At 44.8% G+C, this 16,534-nt stretch overlaps 2 protein-coding genes across 9 annotated transcripts in view; both read right to left on the bottom strand.

Annotated features, from left to right (window-relative positions):
• Positions 1-331: 331 nt before the first annotated feature.
• Positions 332-3,384, bottom strand: LOC108918210 (zinc finger protein 239). 4 transcript variants are annotated; one of them, XM_018725319.2, is made up of 3 exons: positions 3,165-3,384; positions 1,497-2,930; positions 332-1,072 (listed from the first exon to the last, which is right to left on the bottom strand). In XM_018725319.2, exon 2 carries the CDS (start codon positions 2,793-2,795, stop codon positions 1,539-1,541), a length of 1,257 nt encoding a protein of 418 aa, XP_018580835.1. In that variant the 5' UTR covers positions 2,796-2,930; positions 3,165-3,384; the 3' UTR covers positions 332-1,072; positions 1,497-1,538. The 4 variants fall into 4 exon arrangements, with proteins under 4 accessions (XP_018580835.1, XP_018580825.1, XP_018580851.1 ...); XM_018725309.2 differs by having other exon boundaries at positions 1,497-2,954; XM_018725335.1 differs by lacking the exon at positions 3,165-3,384 and having other exon boundaries at positions 2,075-3,150.
• Positions 3,385-5,966: 2,582 nt separating this feature from the next.
• The window catches only part of dip2a (disco-interacting protein 2 homolog A), a 104,631-nt gene continuing 94,063 nt past the window's right edge, over positions 5,967-16,534 (bottom strand). For 3 of the 5 annotated variants that reach the window (XM_018725296.2, XM_029257787.1, XM_029257786.1), the window contains 9 exons: positions 14,634-14,764; positions 14,127-14,295; positions 13,269-13,439; positions 10,289-10,350; positions 10,085-10,142; positions 9,901-9,975; positions 9,148-9,322; positions 8,609-8,732; positions 5,967-8,314 (listed from right to left, as the gene is read on the bottom strand). In XM_018725296.2, the coding sequence (XP_018580812.2) occupies positions 8,062-8,314; positions 8,609-8,732; positions 9,148-9,322; positions 9,901-9,975; positions 10,085-10,142; positions 10,289-10,350; positions 13,269-13,439; positions 14,127-14,295; positions 14,634-14,764 (1,218 nt within the window). In that variant the 3' untranslated portion in view covers positions 5,967-8,061. Of the gene's footprint in view, positions 8,315-8,608; positions 8,733-9,147; positions 9,323-9,900; positions 9,976-10,084; positions 10,143-10,288; positions 10,351-11,054; positions 11,085-13,268; positions 13,440-14,126; positions 14,296-14,633; positions 14,765-16,534 lie in introns of all 5 variants that reach the window. The other 2 variants (XM_029257790.1, XM_029257789.1) reach the window with 1 other exon arrangement.

The raw sequence follows: 16,534 nt of genomic DNA on the forward strand, positions 1-16,534 counted from the left end.
AATGTTTTGAATGTTTCTATCGGTATACAGGTGGTCCCTGGCTTACGATGGGGGTTACGTACCGCGAGATCATAAGTTGAAAATATCATGTCAAAAATGCATTTAATACACCTAACCTACCAAACATCATAGCCTAGCACATGTGCAATGGCCCTTACGGGCTTGCCGCCTTCATGCTGGGTAATTATCTCGAGTTTCTCCTTAAGAGTAATTGCCCTCCTCTTCTTTTTCCCACCAGTAGCAGCCGACATAGATGGGCGTTTCTGTGACATTATGGATGCACAAAACACAACCAGGTGCCAGACTGGGAGATGCAGATCGCTGCCACTGCCCAGCATCACGAGAGAGTATCACACTGCATATCATTTGCCTGGGAAAAAAAATCAAAATTCAACATTTGAAATACAGTTTCAACTGAATGTCTGCCGCCAGGTCACCGTCGTAAAGTCAAAAAATCATAAGTTGAACCATTGTAAGTTGAGAAGCATCTGTAATAAAGTTCAAAAATAGAAAAATCCTTGAATAAGTCGAGCACAGTCTCAAACAAATCTGAAGCTGACAAATTTTTCAGAGAATTTACACAGAAATTGTGCAGGGGGCACATCAGACTTGTATGAACATACTGTGCTCACAATTATAACTATGATTATTAATTTTTTATCCATTTTTCAGCCAACCCTTTTGTCTAAGAGAATTTAGGAGATTGGTGAACAGCTAAAAATAGTAACACTGGGACATAGTAACATCTTTGTCTGGAAACTGTCCTATCAGGATACAGAATTTATAATACAATAATAAATAGAGGGCTACAGTGACATGTTGTGCATTTCAAAAGTCACACAAGTGTATAACATTGCAGATCAACATACCCCTTTAAATGATTAAAATTATGTAACATTTCAGATCTCCACATGCACCAATTGGACTGGAGAAGTTATTGATCGGAGCACTGGGGGTGTGAGGAACACACTGCACTCCCTCTCTGATGGGGGTTAAAAAGTGGTAAGATGTATCTTCAGGTGTGTTCTGGGGCTTGGGCTCTACTTCTGAGGCCTTCCTCGACAGCACACATCTAGGTGCCAAAATACAACAATATCACAACATGGTGAGAAAAGTGCTCATTTCAATAAACAAACCAGCTTTTTTCCCTGAGGAAATAAAGTTTGAGCAAGGAAGCCCAAGACTGGGACAGAACAGGTCGGTCTGCTGAAGAAAGCTGTAAACATGAGTGTCACTGCACATCCGATCCACTGCTGAAGGACTTTTCCACACACACAGTCCAAGCAATGTAAGCTTAATTTTTTTTTTTTTCAACCTTTGAACTTACTTAATAGAGCATGCAGTTCAATCCAATCATCCTCCATCAGTCTCAAAATCAAGCCACAAGTCATGTATAGCAATATGGAGAAAATCTAGCTATACTGGACTCTACCATGAAATTAATTTGCGCAGCTCTACGTCTCACTGCGCACTCCTCACAGTCCTATCAAATGTACCTGCATGATACAACAAAGTTTTCTCTGGCAATTTGGTATTTTTCACTCTGTGCTGGTATTCTGGCACTTGGCTTTGGCCCTTGTCTTGGACCGGGTGTTGACCTCAGACTGGGGGGGCTGTGAAAGGGTTGAGGGTGGGGAGGGAAGAGGGGGAGACAATGCATCATCCTCCTCCTCCTCTTCTTGCGTGTCGTCTTCCTCATCTTCTTCCTTAGGGCTCTGTTCCAGGTCTCCATTCTGCCACTGATGCTTACGGCAGTGCCTCTCAAAGGTGGCCATCTTAGCATAAGTCCGGTTGCACACCATGCAGTGGTAAGGTCGGCCCACAGTGTGGGTACGCACGTGCAGCTGCAGGCAGGCGGAGCGGGCAAACAAGCGGCGGCACACACTGCAACGGAAGGTCTCACCGCCCCCATGCGCCTCCTCATGCTGTCGTAACGCAGCCGCCGAGCGAAAGGCGCGGTCGCACCGGGCGCAGACAAAGTGCCGTGCGCCTGACTCCAGGGTCCGGTGCGAGAGCAGGTGGGCAGAGGAGCGGAAGGACTTACCACAGACGTCGCAGTGGAAGGGCCGCTCACCTGTGTGTAGCCGGTGGTGCATGATGAGGCCGGCCTTCTGTGTGAAGGCCTTGTCGCACTGCGTGCACTTGAAGGGCTTCTCACCTGTGTGCAACCGCCGGTGCGTCTTGAGGTGGGAAGCCCGGCCAAAGGCCTTACCGCACTCAGGGCACTTGAAGGGCCTCTCACCAGTGTGGATAGCCTTGTGTCGCACCAGGTGGGAGGACTGCAGGAACAGCTTGCCGCACACACTGCACTTGTAGCGACGTTCTCCGGTATGCGAGCGCAGGTGCAGCGCGAGGTGTGATGATGAAATGAAGGTCTTGGTGCAGAGGGGGCAGCTGTGCGGCCGCTCACCCGTGTGCGTGCGCTTGTGCAACACCAAACCCGAAGAGAGGGCAAAGCGCTTCTCGCAGGAAGGACACTGGTAGGGCTTCTCGCCCGTGTGAACTCGCTGGTGCTTGGCCAGTGCCGATGTCTGAGTGAAGGCCTTGCCACACTGTTCACAGCGGTACGGCCGCTCGGATGAGTGGGACATCTCGTGCACCTCCAGCACGGGGAGCTGCGGAGACGAGCAACCGCAATCAGTGCACTTGTACGACCTATTGACAAGTGTGTTCTGGGTCTCTTCTTCGCCATCCTCCTCCTCAGCAGCCACCGGTGTCGGGGCTCTTGGCAATGCAGGGTCCTGCAGCGAGCTGCTAGGCACCACGGTCGCGGTGGAGACAGTGCCCCCACTCATAGTTGACGCGCTGGTGTTCACCTTAGCATTGATTCCCGGTGCTGCTCACAGCATAAATCTCCATAAGGCCACGTATATGAAAAGGGATGAGACGAGATGAGTGAGCTACGAGGATGACTTCCTCACTTCATTACCCTGGAAGCAGCATGTAAGACAATGCTATTTGATTGGAAAAAAAAAAAAACAAGTAACAGCTATGGATGGTATAACTAATACCATACTGCAGTATGTAAAACTAATGCTAAAAATATCGTTCCGTCGACTGATAAGTCGCACAAACACTGATCTTTCACCATGTTGTTTTTCTTTTCTTTTTTTTTTAAATTTACGCAGTCCACACGGACATCCCAGTCCAACGACGCCTCTCACCTTTTCTTCCTCTGATTCTGAAATATCGCAGCGCGGCGATCACGTTAAAACTGACATGTGAGACGAAGACCGGTAGAAGGCGATCGGCAGCCCGTCCCTCCTCGAACTAAAACGCTTGACTGCGGTACAGAACGGAGGGAGGGGACGGCGGCCATGACGGGGCCGCTCACGCGGATCCGCAGGACTGCGAACACGCGCATTGCCGCGTCACGTATCACGCGCCACACGTCGCACCGCGCATCCGCGCAGTGGGTCCGGAGGGATGAGCAGCCGGATAAACTCAAAACTGTCCTGTCGGTCAGTTCGGGAAATGATAATTGTGTGTGTGTGTGGGAAAGGAGGAGACCGACAGCGAGAGACACCAGTACTTCCTCACCTTTCCAAAACCTGAGACAAGAAGACTTGGGGAACTTACGAAAAAGAAGAGACGTTACAGTACTTAGATATCTGTCATGATAAGAACAAAAGGAAAAGGGGGACAACACACATGCGCGCGCAGTATGTTGCCAGCTGAGGTGTTGGCTTTTAGACCATTTTTCTTAAATAGTATTTTCTAAGTTAGTGTGGTATTATCCCGTAGTGCTAGTGTTCTCATTTGTGTAATTACTATTTGTTACTGTTTTTATAAGAATATAATGTATAAATTTGTTCAGCCAAGATGGTCATGTCAATAAAGCACTCAGACTGAACTGAGACTGAAACTGAGACAGACACACCACCTGTGTGATGGTGTAAGAGCACAGAACAGCTCTTTTGCTGTAAGGTTACTGCACTTGTGTTCTGTTCCAGTACCTGATAACACTACAGAGTTCAATGGAAGTCACCTTGGAGAGAAGAATCTGCTAAATAAATAAAAGTAAATGTAAATACAGCATCTACTCATAAATGAGTGAATTGGTAGACAAGTGTTAGGGTTGCCAGCTAAGCAGTGACACAAGTCATGTGGATATTATCATTTTTAGATTTTGTCTTCATCCAGCAGTCTCTGGTGTCACTGAAATTAAGTTCTTGTCAAAGAATGAAAGCAGCAGGTGATTTAGTGGATAGGGCCATCACCTTGCAAGCAAAGGACCCAAATTTGAATCCCTCTTGTTGTAGAACCCTTCATCGAGGTACTTACTTTGCAGAGAGAGGGTCCATTACCTAGCCGTATACAATAAATGGATAAACATTGACATTAGTTTGTAACATTTTAAAGCATCTTTTGTTAGTGCAACCAACAGCTTATGGAATAAATAAAAATGCCTCTCAGGCAGGATCTCTCTTGTGCTGTTAGTTGGGTACTGTGATGAACACCGTAAATCCCTTTGTTCTGGTGGACAGACTGCAAAATGATTGATTATTCCCAGCAGACGAGCCGTGCTGGTCCATGCAGTACCTGTACAAATGATGTCAATGAAATGGGAGTCTTTCAGTTACTATGTAACGTTTGGGGTATCTCGGGGCTTTGTATTGGGTCTGCTTGTACATGCTCCCAATCCTGTTGTCGACCCAGGTGACAGAAGGTCCCAAATTACTCAGACTGGTACAGACTGCATCCAAAACAGTACGTCACCTTTTGTTGGCTTCCTCTGAAATTTCAAACATATCTTTTGACCGTTTTTCCTGCAACTCTGTTTTTCATGTTGTCCATATTCAGAGTGCAGTAAAACTGCCTTATTCATACTCTATGACCCTCACTACTGGACTAAACAACATACCCATTCAGCCCTTTATATAGCAGAACATTGATTTACATTTACATTTATTTATTTAGCAGATGCTTTTCTCAAAAGTGACTTGCAATGAATTTTACGTAGTGTTATCAGCCCACGCAACTTATTCACCAAGGTGCTGTATACTGCTAGATACACTACTTACAATGGGTCACTCATCCATACATCAGTGGAATACTCTCTGCCATAAAAACTGCTATACAAAGGATTAATGCCCTAGTGGTGTGTGAGTGACAAGGAGTCAGTGTTGGATCGATAACAATATGGTTATGCATGTGGACATGTATTGGTATGGTCTGTGGACAGACCTTTTTTTATTGTGCTGATATAGCTTAATTCATCAGGGTACTCTGATCAAAACACAGGGTCCAAGTCCAATCTAATCCAATCTTTCTACAGCCAGAATTAATTGGAAACAAGAGACTCATGGCCATTCTCTGCATTTGCACACCACCAACTTACCTGTCATTAAAGACAAAGAAATTTAACTTAACAGTGTTTTTGGAAGTTATTTTCTGGGCATTTTACCCACTAGGCGATTTGGGTTTTTGATTCCGTTTGGAAAACCCGAATTTTAAAAAACTACTAGGAAGGTGATTAGGAATCAGTGATATTCTGGTAATGTTTTATGCAACTACTTGTGTGATGAATGTCGGTGCATATGGTGAAGGAAACTACTTAAGAGTCACACATCTGCAGCTGTGTCTTTGTCCTAAGGTAATGCACAAATTGTGTTTTCTATGAGATGTACGTCACTTTAGAAAAAAAAGCATCTGCTAAATGAATAAATGTAAAATGTAATTTAATGCAATTTATGACAACTGGAAAAAACTGAATATATATTCACATGGTTGATAACCACTTTAAATGTGAGGTGTAAACACACAAAATTCTGATAAAAACATATCCAGTAAAATTTTGAATCCCTGCATTACGTTCATAATGCTTAAGAAATTAATCCCTACAAAGCTAAATAACAATTACAGACCAGCAAATAATATAATGTTTCTCTGCTCTCATTGAGTTCAGTCTCAGGTGGTCTTCAGATAAGAAAAGCATTTTATTTTAAAACCACTTAATGTTCAAGAACATATATCAAAGAAAACAAATAATGTTAGCCAAACTTTTTCACATAAGATCTCCACAGTCTGAATGTGCTCAGAAAAACATCTAGAAGATGAAGGAACCAAAGTTTAGGCAACTTCACCAAAATACAACAGTCTCATTTAAATTTTAAAATATTTTAATGTGCTTTCTGCTTTTTATCCCTAAAAGCAGCAAGACTCAGAGTCACCATTTATTTTCAATAGAAAATCTTACAAGTTTTGTTGTTTTATTACTCACGCAAGTATTGACTCTCTTGCGGTCGGCTTATAAAACAAAACTACAACATTTAAAAGTCTTGTTAGTCTCCGAGTCCTTTGAGTCCATTTTTATCCAGGAAGCTCCAGTTGCAATCTGTTCAGGAATTCCCAGCAACTCTGGAACCCTGATAATAACTTACATGAGATCTGTACATAATTACAGTTGGCGTGTTGCTTCCATGAGGTCCACGCAAGCTGGGAGGAGGCAGTTTTCTAGAAAAATCCATCTGAGATGCAGCCATTGTGATGTGGGTCCTGTACATCAGCTGCCTCCTTCGGCAAACATGCACAACTGTCTCAACCTGCTGCCTCCAGTTTCATAACTGTATACTGTATACTGCTACATTAAAGACACGCTTGTGGAAGAATATGAGCAATAAAACACAGCCTCCAGCAATAATTTCTTTACTGTTCCATATCTAATATTCCAGATGAATTTGCAGTTATTTTCTTAAAGGAGGTAACGTCATTAAGTAATCTGGAAGGGAAAAAAAAACATTTCTACAGAAAAAGTGTGGCAAATGCCTTATGTGAAAGTTTAAGGAGTTTAAAGCTGGCTTCACATTCCAAGTCACATTAGAATAACGACACATCCAACCTTGTGTACATTCAAAGAAGCCGATTCCACCTCGTCTGTATGGAGCCTTTAATGCCACCAAATCAACTGCTATTGGAGAATGGTTTCATTCCCAGTCTGTCAGTCAAATGCAGCAACCAGTCTTTTCCTCTGTATCCTTTCATGATGTGGAAAATTAACTACAATCTCAAAAGCTAAAAGAGCTCAAGCTAGAACCGAGATGCTCGTTTGCATAATTCGAGGTTCATTTTCACAGGCGAACTCAAAGCACCAAGCAGACATACCTCCTGGGTCGAGACAGACCATCTGGTTCTGCATGGTCTTCTGGTTCAGCCCAACATGCACCTGTATGTTATCACAGCCGACAAATCTTAACAACCTCAAGTGACGCATGAAAGCTAAGAAGTCGTTGTCAAACAACAATTAAGGCTCCTTGTAAAATTCCATAAAACCCACACACATCCCCAGTCTATGGGTTCGAACTGCTCATGCTGAACTGTAGTCATTGGGGGTCTGTAAGAGCAGCTCCCAAGAGAAAAAATCTGAAACCACAGCGATTTTTTTTTGCATCCTCCTCTCTGCTTTTTTCAATAGCGTAAAATGATCAGTCTGTAAACTAACTGCATGATGAAATTCACAAGCAAGCAAAGGATTTAACGCAGACAATGATCAGATGAGATGGCCCAAATTGTGACCCAGATTGTTTCTAATTACATTCCAGGGTTCGCAGCCAGATCCGTTGACTTAAGTTGCGACAGGACATGAAGGAAGTTAGTTTCGTTCTTGTCTCCCCGAAGAGGCACTGAACAGAAGTTTAATAAATAAGACAATTACCCTAAACATTAATGAGGTCGTTTCTAAGGCCCATTGTAATGAAATGAGACACACAAGCCAGTGCCATTGCCCTCCTTTCCCCTACCCTGAAGGCCACTCCTCTAGCCTCACTACATGGAAAGCGCTGGAGAGCAACACAGGGATGGACTACAGGAGGCATGTGATGCCCATGACCCCCAACAATACTGACTTTCAGGCAAAGTAAACAAAATAACATATTCTAGCCTTCCCCCCAACCTTAACGACGACACACAGCTTTCCGGAAGTTCTTTGAATGTGCCAAGGAAGAACAGATATGGAAGTCCGCGACCGCGGCGCTCCCACAAAGGCTCCTCCCTGTTCTCCATCGCTCTTGTTTCCACAGTGTGCAAAGTCCTCCCTGCTCCTGCTATGCCCAGATCCCCCCCTCACATGTTGTAGGCCACGTAGATGGGGTCCAGCTGGTCGGCCAGGAAACCATCGCGCAGGTGCATACGCTGCTTCTCGCCACGAGAGTTGATGGGGATGACGCCAGGGTCCACCACCACAACCACACCAACAATTAGGTAGTGCTCCTCCAGCACTACGCTAGTCACCAGCGGCACCAGGTCTAGGGCTTCTTGCTCCGAGCCCTCGAGCTCCACCACCACCACCAACAGGTTGGTCCACGTAAACACAGCACTGAGCAAGGGTTACAGGGAAGAGGGCAGGGTTTGAACAAAGAAAACAAGGTGGAGGACAGAAACAAAAGCAGTGAAGAACATCATATTTCACAGGCAGAAGCTGTTAAAATCACTAATTGCTCACACCTTGCAGGTCACGAGAACTACACTGATGTGTAACACTGGCAGGTCAAGTGTACCGCACATGATCTATCTGATCTTCCCTCTACCCATCAGGTGACCGTCCCGTACCCAGGACATGGTCTCACACTCCCTACCAGGAAGGTGACATCACACAGAAACTGCTGCTCACCACTCGGCGATGCTTTTGTGTGACCGGATAACAGATGTCTCAATGTCGATTGGATGGTAGCGCATACCCCGCAGCTCCAGGGTCTCGTCCAGGGAGCCCACAACATACAGCGCATCATGTCGCTCTGAAACACATGCGCAAAAACACACTGACAGACATGCTTAAAACAATACAGCCAGACTGGATGCTGATTTTTCCCAGTTGCGTCTTATTTTCATCAATGTGCAGGGCCACAGTGGTGTCTTTATACCCGTATTTGTATGCGTATATTTATTAATTTAATTTGTAGACTGTTTACTCAAAATGATGCATGTGGCCAAAGGGGCATAATTTTTTTTTCTTTTTACACATTTACCGCCACTGTAATATCCATCAGCCCAACATTGACACCAATCAAAATAAATACCAGAGTATGTGGTAACGGTATAAGTGCCATGAATCAGCAGTGGTGTGGAGCACCACGCCCGGATTTAATAAACTTAAAGTAGAACTTGAAATGTTAACCTGGATGCCCCCTACTGGCCTTGGCTGCCACTCACCCCCGCTGGCATCAGTGAGCTCGGTGCGGCGCAGGAAGCCCAGGTACCCGGTGCGTGCCCACACGGTCTGCGTGTCGCCAAAACTCAGCTTGGTGTTGAAGTGGTCGGCATGCAGCGCCTCCTCACCATACACGGTGTAGTAGCCTGTGGCGTTGTGGGGGCTGCTCACCCAGATCTGCAGGCATGTTTTCAATTCATCTGATTCATCTGATTTTACATACAATAACTTCAGTAGACTGTGATTAAACCCATTTGTTCAGTTAGACAACTTAATGGAATAATTCTGGAAAATACCTTCACTTAGCAGTACAACAGCAGGGCCACTTTTGAACTGTTACCTCTAAGGGCAAGTAGGTGGTATAGGGGTTAGAGCTGTTCCTTTGGAGGTCCTAGGTTTGAAACTCATCTATTGCTATAGAACTCTTCAGCAAACTACTTACTCCGAATTGATACAGTAACAATTACCCTGCTGTATAAATTGGTAAATCGTTTAAAGTAACTTAATACTACTGCTCTGGAGAAAAGCACCAGCTAAATGAGTAAATAATTTAATTATTATTATTTTTATTTTTTATAGAGCACGCTTCTAACGCAGTGACACAGAGTGCTTTAACACAGGCATACAGCAAGAAAAATTGATACAAACAATCCAATTGTTTGGTTACAATTCATAGAGGTCTATTCAGAAGATCAATGACACCTGATCCCCTGTGACTGCAGCAATACTGGAGGGAGTGGCTTGGGGTGACTGACCTCTCCCAAGTGTGAATCTCCCAGGGGTCCCTTGGTCTCAGGGTTGGCAATGATTACCTTCACTCCCGGCAGGATCTTCATGACAGACAACGTAAATAATGACAATACATGGCGATAAGTTATCTTCTGAGGTGGTCAGGTGTCATCAAATCAACATATAATGCAATGATTAGAGACTCCTCACTTTTCCAGACTCCATCAGTGGAAGGCTGTGTGGAGACCCCCTCTCCACCAGGCGCACCCTGGAAAACACAAAGACCACCACAAAACCTCACAAAATGAGTCAATGATTTCCACAGCAGCTCCACCCCAACATTTCACCACTTATCAGAAGGTAGAAGGATGCACTAGCTGACGCGACCCTGAGAGGCTGGGTACCAACACCCACCTGTCATGACGCAGGGCTCTCATATCCACGTAGACAGTGGTGGGGTCTGGACCAGCTGTGCCCTGGAGGATGAAAGAGTGGAGGAACTGTGAAGGACGCTGTTCAACTTCTGAGGATCAGTGCTGGGGTCACTGGGAGAAACCACCCTCCCACACCCTGCAGCCTGGGTTGCGCAGCTACCAGAAGCTCTGTGGTACATGGTGGAGTCAAGAGCCAGTCGCATGGTGCTGCAATGGTGGGTTGAGTGTGGGGGGGGAGGGTGCTGCAAAGCGCCAGGCAGAGAGTGAAGCACAGGGATAGAGAGGCAGGTTTCACTACCCCGTCATCCCCTTGGAACCACAACAGCACTGCAGCTATAAACCTTCCAATGGTGAAGAATCCGATTCTCTTTTTTTGGAGACAAGCTATAGCATGACTTGGCCAGAAGGCCTTATGCACACCCACACACTGGCATGGGACCACAAAGCATCAGCCAAGACCCAGCCAAGACCCAGCCAGCACCAATGTGTTCTCCTTTGTTGGAACCCATTCTCCTCATTATGTTCACATTGAGTTCCTCCATGCAACGATCAAGTGGATTATGGAAAAGACAAAAAACATATATATAAATCTGGGAGTGGACACTGGTAGAGTCACACACACATACTGAAAAAATTATCATCAAGTGGACACACACACACACACACACACGACACCCCTTGTATGTTGCCCACTTCACAGTAGTCCCTCCCCCCGACCCCCATTGCTCCCGATCGGCAAACGGTACCTGCTCAGCCAGCTTCCCCAGCCTGTTGGGCTGATGAGAGGAGACAGGCAGAGGAGAACCCGAGCGGTTGGGTGGGGGGGCAAGAAAAACACCCGGAACCCCCAACCCCCGACAGCCACACAGACAGAGAAGTGCACAGACAGGGATCAGAATACAGACAAAAAGTGTGGGACGAGCAAGAGAGAGAGAGAGAGAGAGAGAGAGAGAGAGAGAGGATACAAGACAAAAAACTAGAACAACAACAACAGAATTGTGAGAAAAGAAGCAGCAGTGAGACGGGAAAAAGAAGACATCACCATTTCCTCATCTTCTCAAAGGCCCCCTACCAAAACGAAAGCTTACACAGGGCTTTACCATGTTACATTACTGCCTCCAGGGAGCTTCGGAGCAAAAAGGGCCCAAATTAAAGGATTTCCCACCATTTTTCTACGGAACAATTATGCAGCCAAATGTCACATTCAGGTTCAGCTGCTGACATACGAAGCTGGGCACTATCTAAATACTGAGAGTTTGTATTTTAACGGTAACTATGAACACAAACTGCTGAGGACTGAGTGATCCAGCTGTTCGTTGCACACTAAGGCTTAAAGAACACATTACAATACAGTTAAACGGCTAAAAACCTAACTGCATTCACTCCTCATGTAACAGGGTTGATTTGTTCAGAGAAATCACCTCGTAGAGCCAATTCCTATTGTGTAGGGCAATAATTGCTATTATTTCTTGTGGGAACAACAAAAAAAAATGACTTCCCATATAAAAATGTCATATAAAATTAATTAAAATACCAAAGGAAAGGTATTTCACACGAGTATGTATGATACAGTATGTTTGCTACAAAATATTATTCTTGTTTCTTTTAATTATTCATCCATTATCAATAACAACTTGTCCAGCGCAGGATTGCAAGGGTACAAGTGTAAAGCAGGGTACAACCTGTATGGAAACAATCCAGTAACCTGGCTCACAGATGTAAAAGCATAGAGTGACATTAATATTTATTGATTCGGCAGACACAATATTGCTGCTTTTGCCTTTCACTGGACGTTACACTGTTAGACAGATGTGTAGCATTATTACGTTGACATTTATTAATTTAACTGATGCTTTTCTCCAATGAGACTTACAATACTACAACACCTACAGTTATTCACCCATTCATACAGCTGGGTAATTTTATATTTACTCATTTAACTGACGCTTTTTCAAAAGCCACTTGTTAAGTTAATGTTAAGCCACATGTTAAGCTATTGCAATAACCACAGTGGAAGTAAAATGATGGTGAAATGATTGCATAAAATGCATAAATGCTGCTGTACTGAATAATAAGCCTATTGTATGAAAAAGAGTACATTTCCAATAGCTATTACAATTATTTACCCATTTATACAGCTGAGTAGTTTTTACTGGAGAAACTTTAAGGTTAGTACCTTGCTCAAGGGTACAACAGCTGGATCTGAACCTGTGACCTTTGGGTCCGAAGGCAGCAGCTCAAATCAATATGCTATGAGCTGCCCTGTACCATTAGTAACACTATTATTAACCATTACCATTACTAACATACCCGGAACTGATACAGTGAAAATTACCCAGCTGTATAAATGAGTAAATAATTGTAAGCAACTTAACACTGTAAGAGGATTCTGGAAAAAAGCATCAGCTAAATGAATTAATAATTACTACAATAATAATAGTAGTGCACCTGTTCTTTTGGTTTTGGTATTAAACTTACCATAATCAGTGATTTTGATTGGTTGAGACTGTCAGAGTAACAGCCAAAAGCAAGTATATACAGCACTTGGTTTTGTTACAGAAGAAGTATAGTCCAAGTGTTTTGGTCAGTGAACAAAATACCCACCGTGGAAGTAAAATGATGGTGAAATGGTTGTGTAAATAAATAAATGTTGTTATACTGAATAATAAGCCTATTGTATGACAAAAGAGTACATTTCCAAATGGCATTGTCACAGTTCATCATTGTAAGGGACCCTGTTATATGAGGGCTGAGCACACTTATATAAGTATTGTATTAACTATTAAATATCCAGTATTGCAACTCATGACACTCCATTCAGCACTGCAGCTTCTAGCACCTTGACCTCATCAGTCAAATATGGGTGCCCTGCCCATCCTCAAACCTGCATTCTTGCCACAGCTGCTCCCACAGCTTCAGTCCCTGAGTGCGCTCCCAACCCCACAAACCCCTTTCCTCACCTGCAGGCAGATGGCGACGTTGACCCGGCAACCAAAGGTGGTGCTCACAGCCCTGGGGGAGAGGCCCAAGTCCTTGAAGATCTTTGAGAAGGACTGCGTGAGGGCAATGCGCGGTCGTTCCTCGGCCACCACCATGCATGTGCGCACGCAGGACAGGCTGATGTTCCGCATCTGCAGGAGCATAAAGGGAGTCACACATGAATGCCAGCCCTCCTCAAGTTCGAGATTTTTTTTATTGTCATTCCTCTATATAGCTTGTATACAGTGGAACAAAATGTCGTTTCTCCGGAGACCATGGTGCAACACAGGAGTACTCCTGCCTTGTGGGTACCTGTGGTGTGAGAAAGAATTATTTCTATCTTCATCTCTGAAAAGCATCCTGATGATGCCAGTAACCTGCGAGCAACATTCTCTGCAAAAGCAAAGACAATACTTATCTCTCCTGTAATATTTATATTTATCTAGGAAGGAAACTGAACCAATAAGGACAAACCAATCATTTGCATTTATTATCTAGCTGAGACTGTTCTCTGACACAATATAGAATGTTAAGCTAGTTACAGGGTAAATGCAGTAAGGAGCGGGGGGGGGGGGGGGGGGATTCGAACCTGGGACCCTTCGAACCACTGTACCCACTGCTGACCCCAAAGTTAGACAATCAGCTTTACAGCAATTTATACATTTATTCAGGGTAAGACACCTGGATGGAAGATACTACAGCAGAACCTGGGATTTGAACCCAAGACCAGTGGATTGCAAGATGGCAGCCCTAGACTGCTGGTGTTGCAACCATCTCTTCCTTAGTTCCTCAAAGGGTTGAAGAGCAGCAGTAGGAAAGGGTTCCAAACAGAGGCTCACCCGCAGGGCCTCGGTCTGCGATCCCAGCCCTTTGGTGCACATCTCCATGACGGAGTAGGAGCAGAAGGTGACACGCACTTTGTAGTGGCTGACTGCTCCCAGCCACAGCGACACATTGCTCTCCAGCTCTAGGGGTGGCACCAATATGGACTGGTGTCCCGAGTACACACTGCAAACAGACGGGACGTTCAGAGACAGAGACAGGTTGTATCCCACTGTGGGCACTTCCAACACCAGGCCCATTTGGTTCACTGCTTGGCAGCCAATTTAAATAAGCTCAACATCCAGCATGGTTTCTAGCAGTCAATGTCACAACCCACAAAAACCCTTATGAACACACTCACGAGGATGTGATCACTGCTTTGGCTTCTGCAATCAGGTGGACCGGCCGGCCTTTTGAGTGTAATAATGCAAGAATTTGCCTAGAGGATACCACGACTTTCACTTCTCAAAACACAAGTCCCCACCGTATTTCAGTAGACAGCGGAATCGTGATCCCACACCCACCTGCAGAGGCACCAGAGGGCAAAGCCCAGGCCGCAGTAGGGGTCCAGGCAGATGGCGATCTGGCGGGATGGGTATAGCTCACACTGCAGCTTGATGGAGCGGCACAAGGCGCTGGTGGCAGCATGGGACATCTGGGTTGGGGGAGGTGGGGTAGAAAATGCGTTGTGGTTATGCGTTATATTTATCCTGCTGTCTGCAGACCACAACTGAGTCAGAACCACATACAATATGACCACTATGCAAGTCGCAGTACAACAGAAGAGCCCTTTCGGTATAAGAGCCATGTGGCATTACCCAGGTTAATGTGCAAGTCCAGTATACAAGAGCTTCTCGTGGTACAAACAGTTATGCATTTTCAAACGTACAAATTTCCTATTAAAAAAGAGTGCAGCCTGTGTTTAACTGTCAAGCCAACAGAAGGCAGCAAAGGGCCACAAAGCAGAACGAGAGTGTGAGGGTCACCTTTCTTCAACTCATGTCCATAATGTTGACTGACTCAAGTCTACAGAAAGCTGTCAGCACATCAAAGCCACAACCCAGACCTGCAGATACATCCTGTACAACATTCGCAGGATTCGTCCTTCCCTCACAACTGACTCTGCCCAACTACTTGTCCAGGCCATGGTGACATCCTCTCTGGACTACTGCAACTCTCCTGTGGCCTTCCCGTTACTGCCATCGAACCTCTGCAGCTGATACAGAATGCTGCTGCATGAGGTGTGTTTGACTTGCCAATGCGTTCCCATGTATCCCCTCTACTCATTTCTCTGCACTGGCTCCCTATAGCTGCCCGGATCAAATAGAAGACCCTGGCTATTGCCTACAAATGCATCAATAGACCTGCTCCCAGCTATTTACAAGGCTTGATCAACCACTACACACCAACCAGTCCGCTTCGCTCATCTACTTCTTTCTGCTTGGTGGTACTGCGCATGAAAGGTAAAGCACGGAGGTTCTCAGTTCTGGCTCCGTTGTGGTGGAATGACCTCCCTCTCTCGCTCGAAACTGCTGAAACTCTGTCCACATTTAAGAAGGGTTTCCAGACTCACTTTGCCCATGATCTCTCAAACTAATGTACAGTGTAAATCCAGGGTACTCAACAGGCGGCCTGCAGGCCGCATCCTGCCCGTCGGCATTAACTTTGTGGCCCGCATCATGCTGAAAATTAATGTATTTTTATTATAATTTGCGCTCAAAAGTAGCGCAAATATTAGGCAGTGTGACTTTATGTTTGCGTCATTTAAATGCGGTTAATACTCCTGACACTTTGCATTGTGTAAATTGTGTCAATTGTTAAATATTAAAATATAAAATATAAAGATAATATTAGCCAATATTTAATGGCAGTCAAGATACCTGGTCATGAATTTAATCAGAAGTCATGTGAAAATGGTAGTGCACCTTTAAGGCGATGCCTACGGTAACCTGATCGGCGACAAATTATCACAACTCCTCATCTGTCATAAACCTTGTGAAAATGTGTGTAAGTACTGTACATTAACTAATGATGGCGTCAAAGAAAAGTAAGACTGACAATGAAAACAGAGTTTTTAACCCTGCGTGGCAAATGGAATTTGCCTTTGCGGAGCCTCATTTTCATCCAGTGTCTGTGCATATCTCAGGGAGCTAAAAGATGAGTTTTCCTCCCGATTTGCGGACGTTAAATCCTTCAAACCTGTACTGGCTTTCACAGAGAATCCATTTGCTTGTGACATACAGGCTACGTCTATTGCAGTCATGTCAGAGCACTTCAGTGTGGAAAGGGCAGTGTTTGAGGAGCAACTCGTAGAGCTGCAGCACAACAGCATCCTTAAAGAAAGACATAAGGAAGAGAGCATTGACACATTCTGGACCAAATGTGTTCTGAAAGAGACATACCCTGCATTAAATTAATCCAGTGT

Source organism: Scleropages formosus, chromosome 14, assembly GCF_900964775.1.
Source record: "Scleropages formosus chromosome 14, fSclFor1.1, whole genome shotgun sequence".
NCBI lineage: Eukaryota > Metazoa > Chordata > Actinopteri > Osteoglossiformes > Osteoglossidae > Scleropages > Scleropages formosus.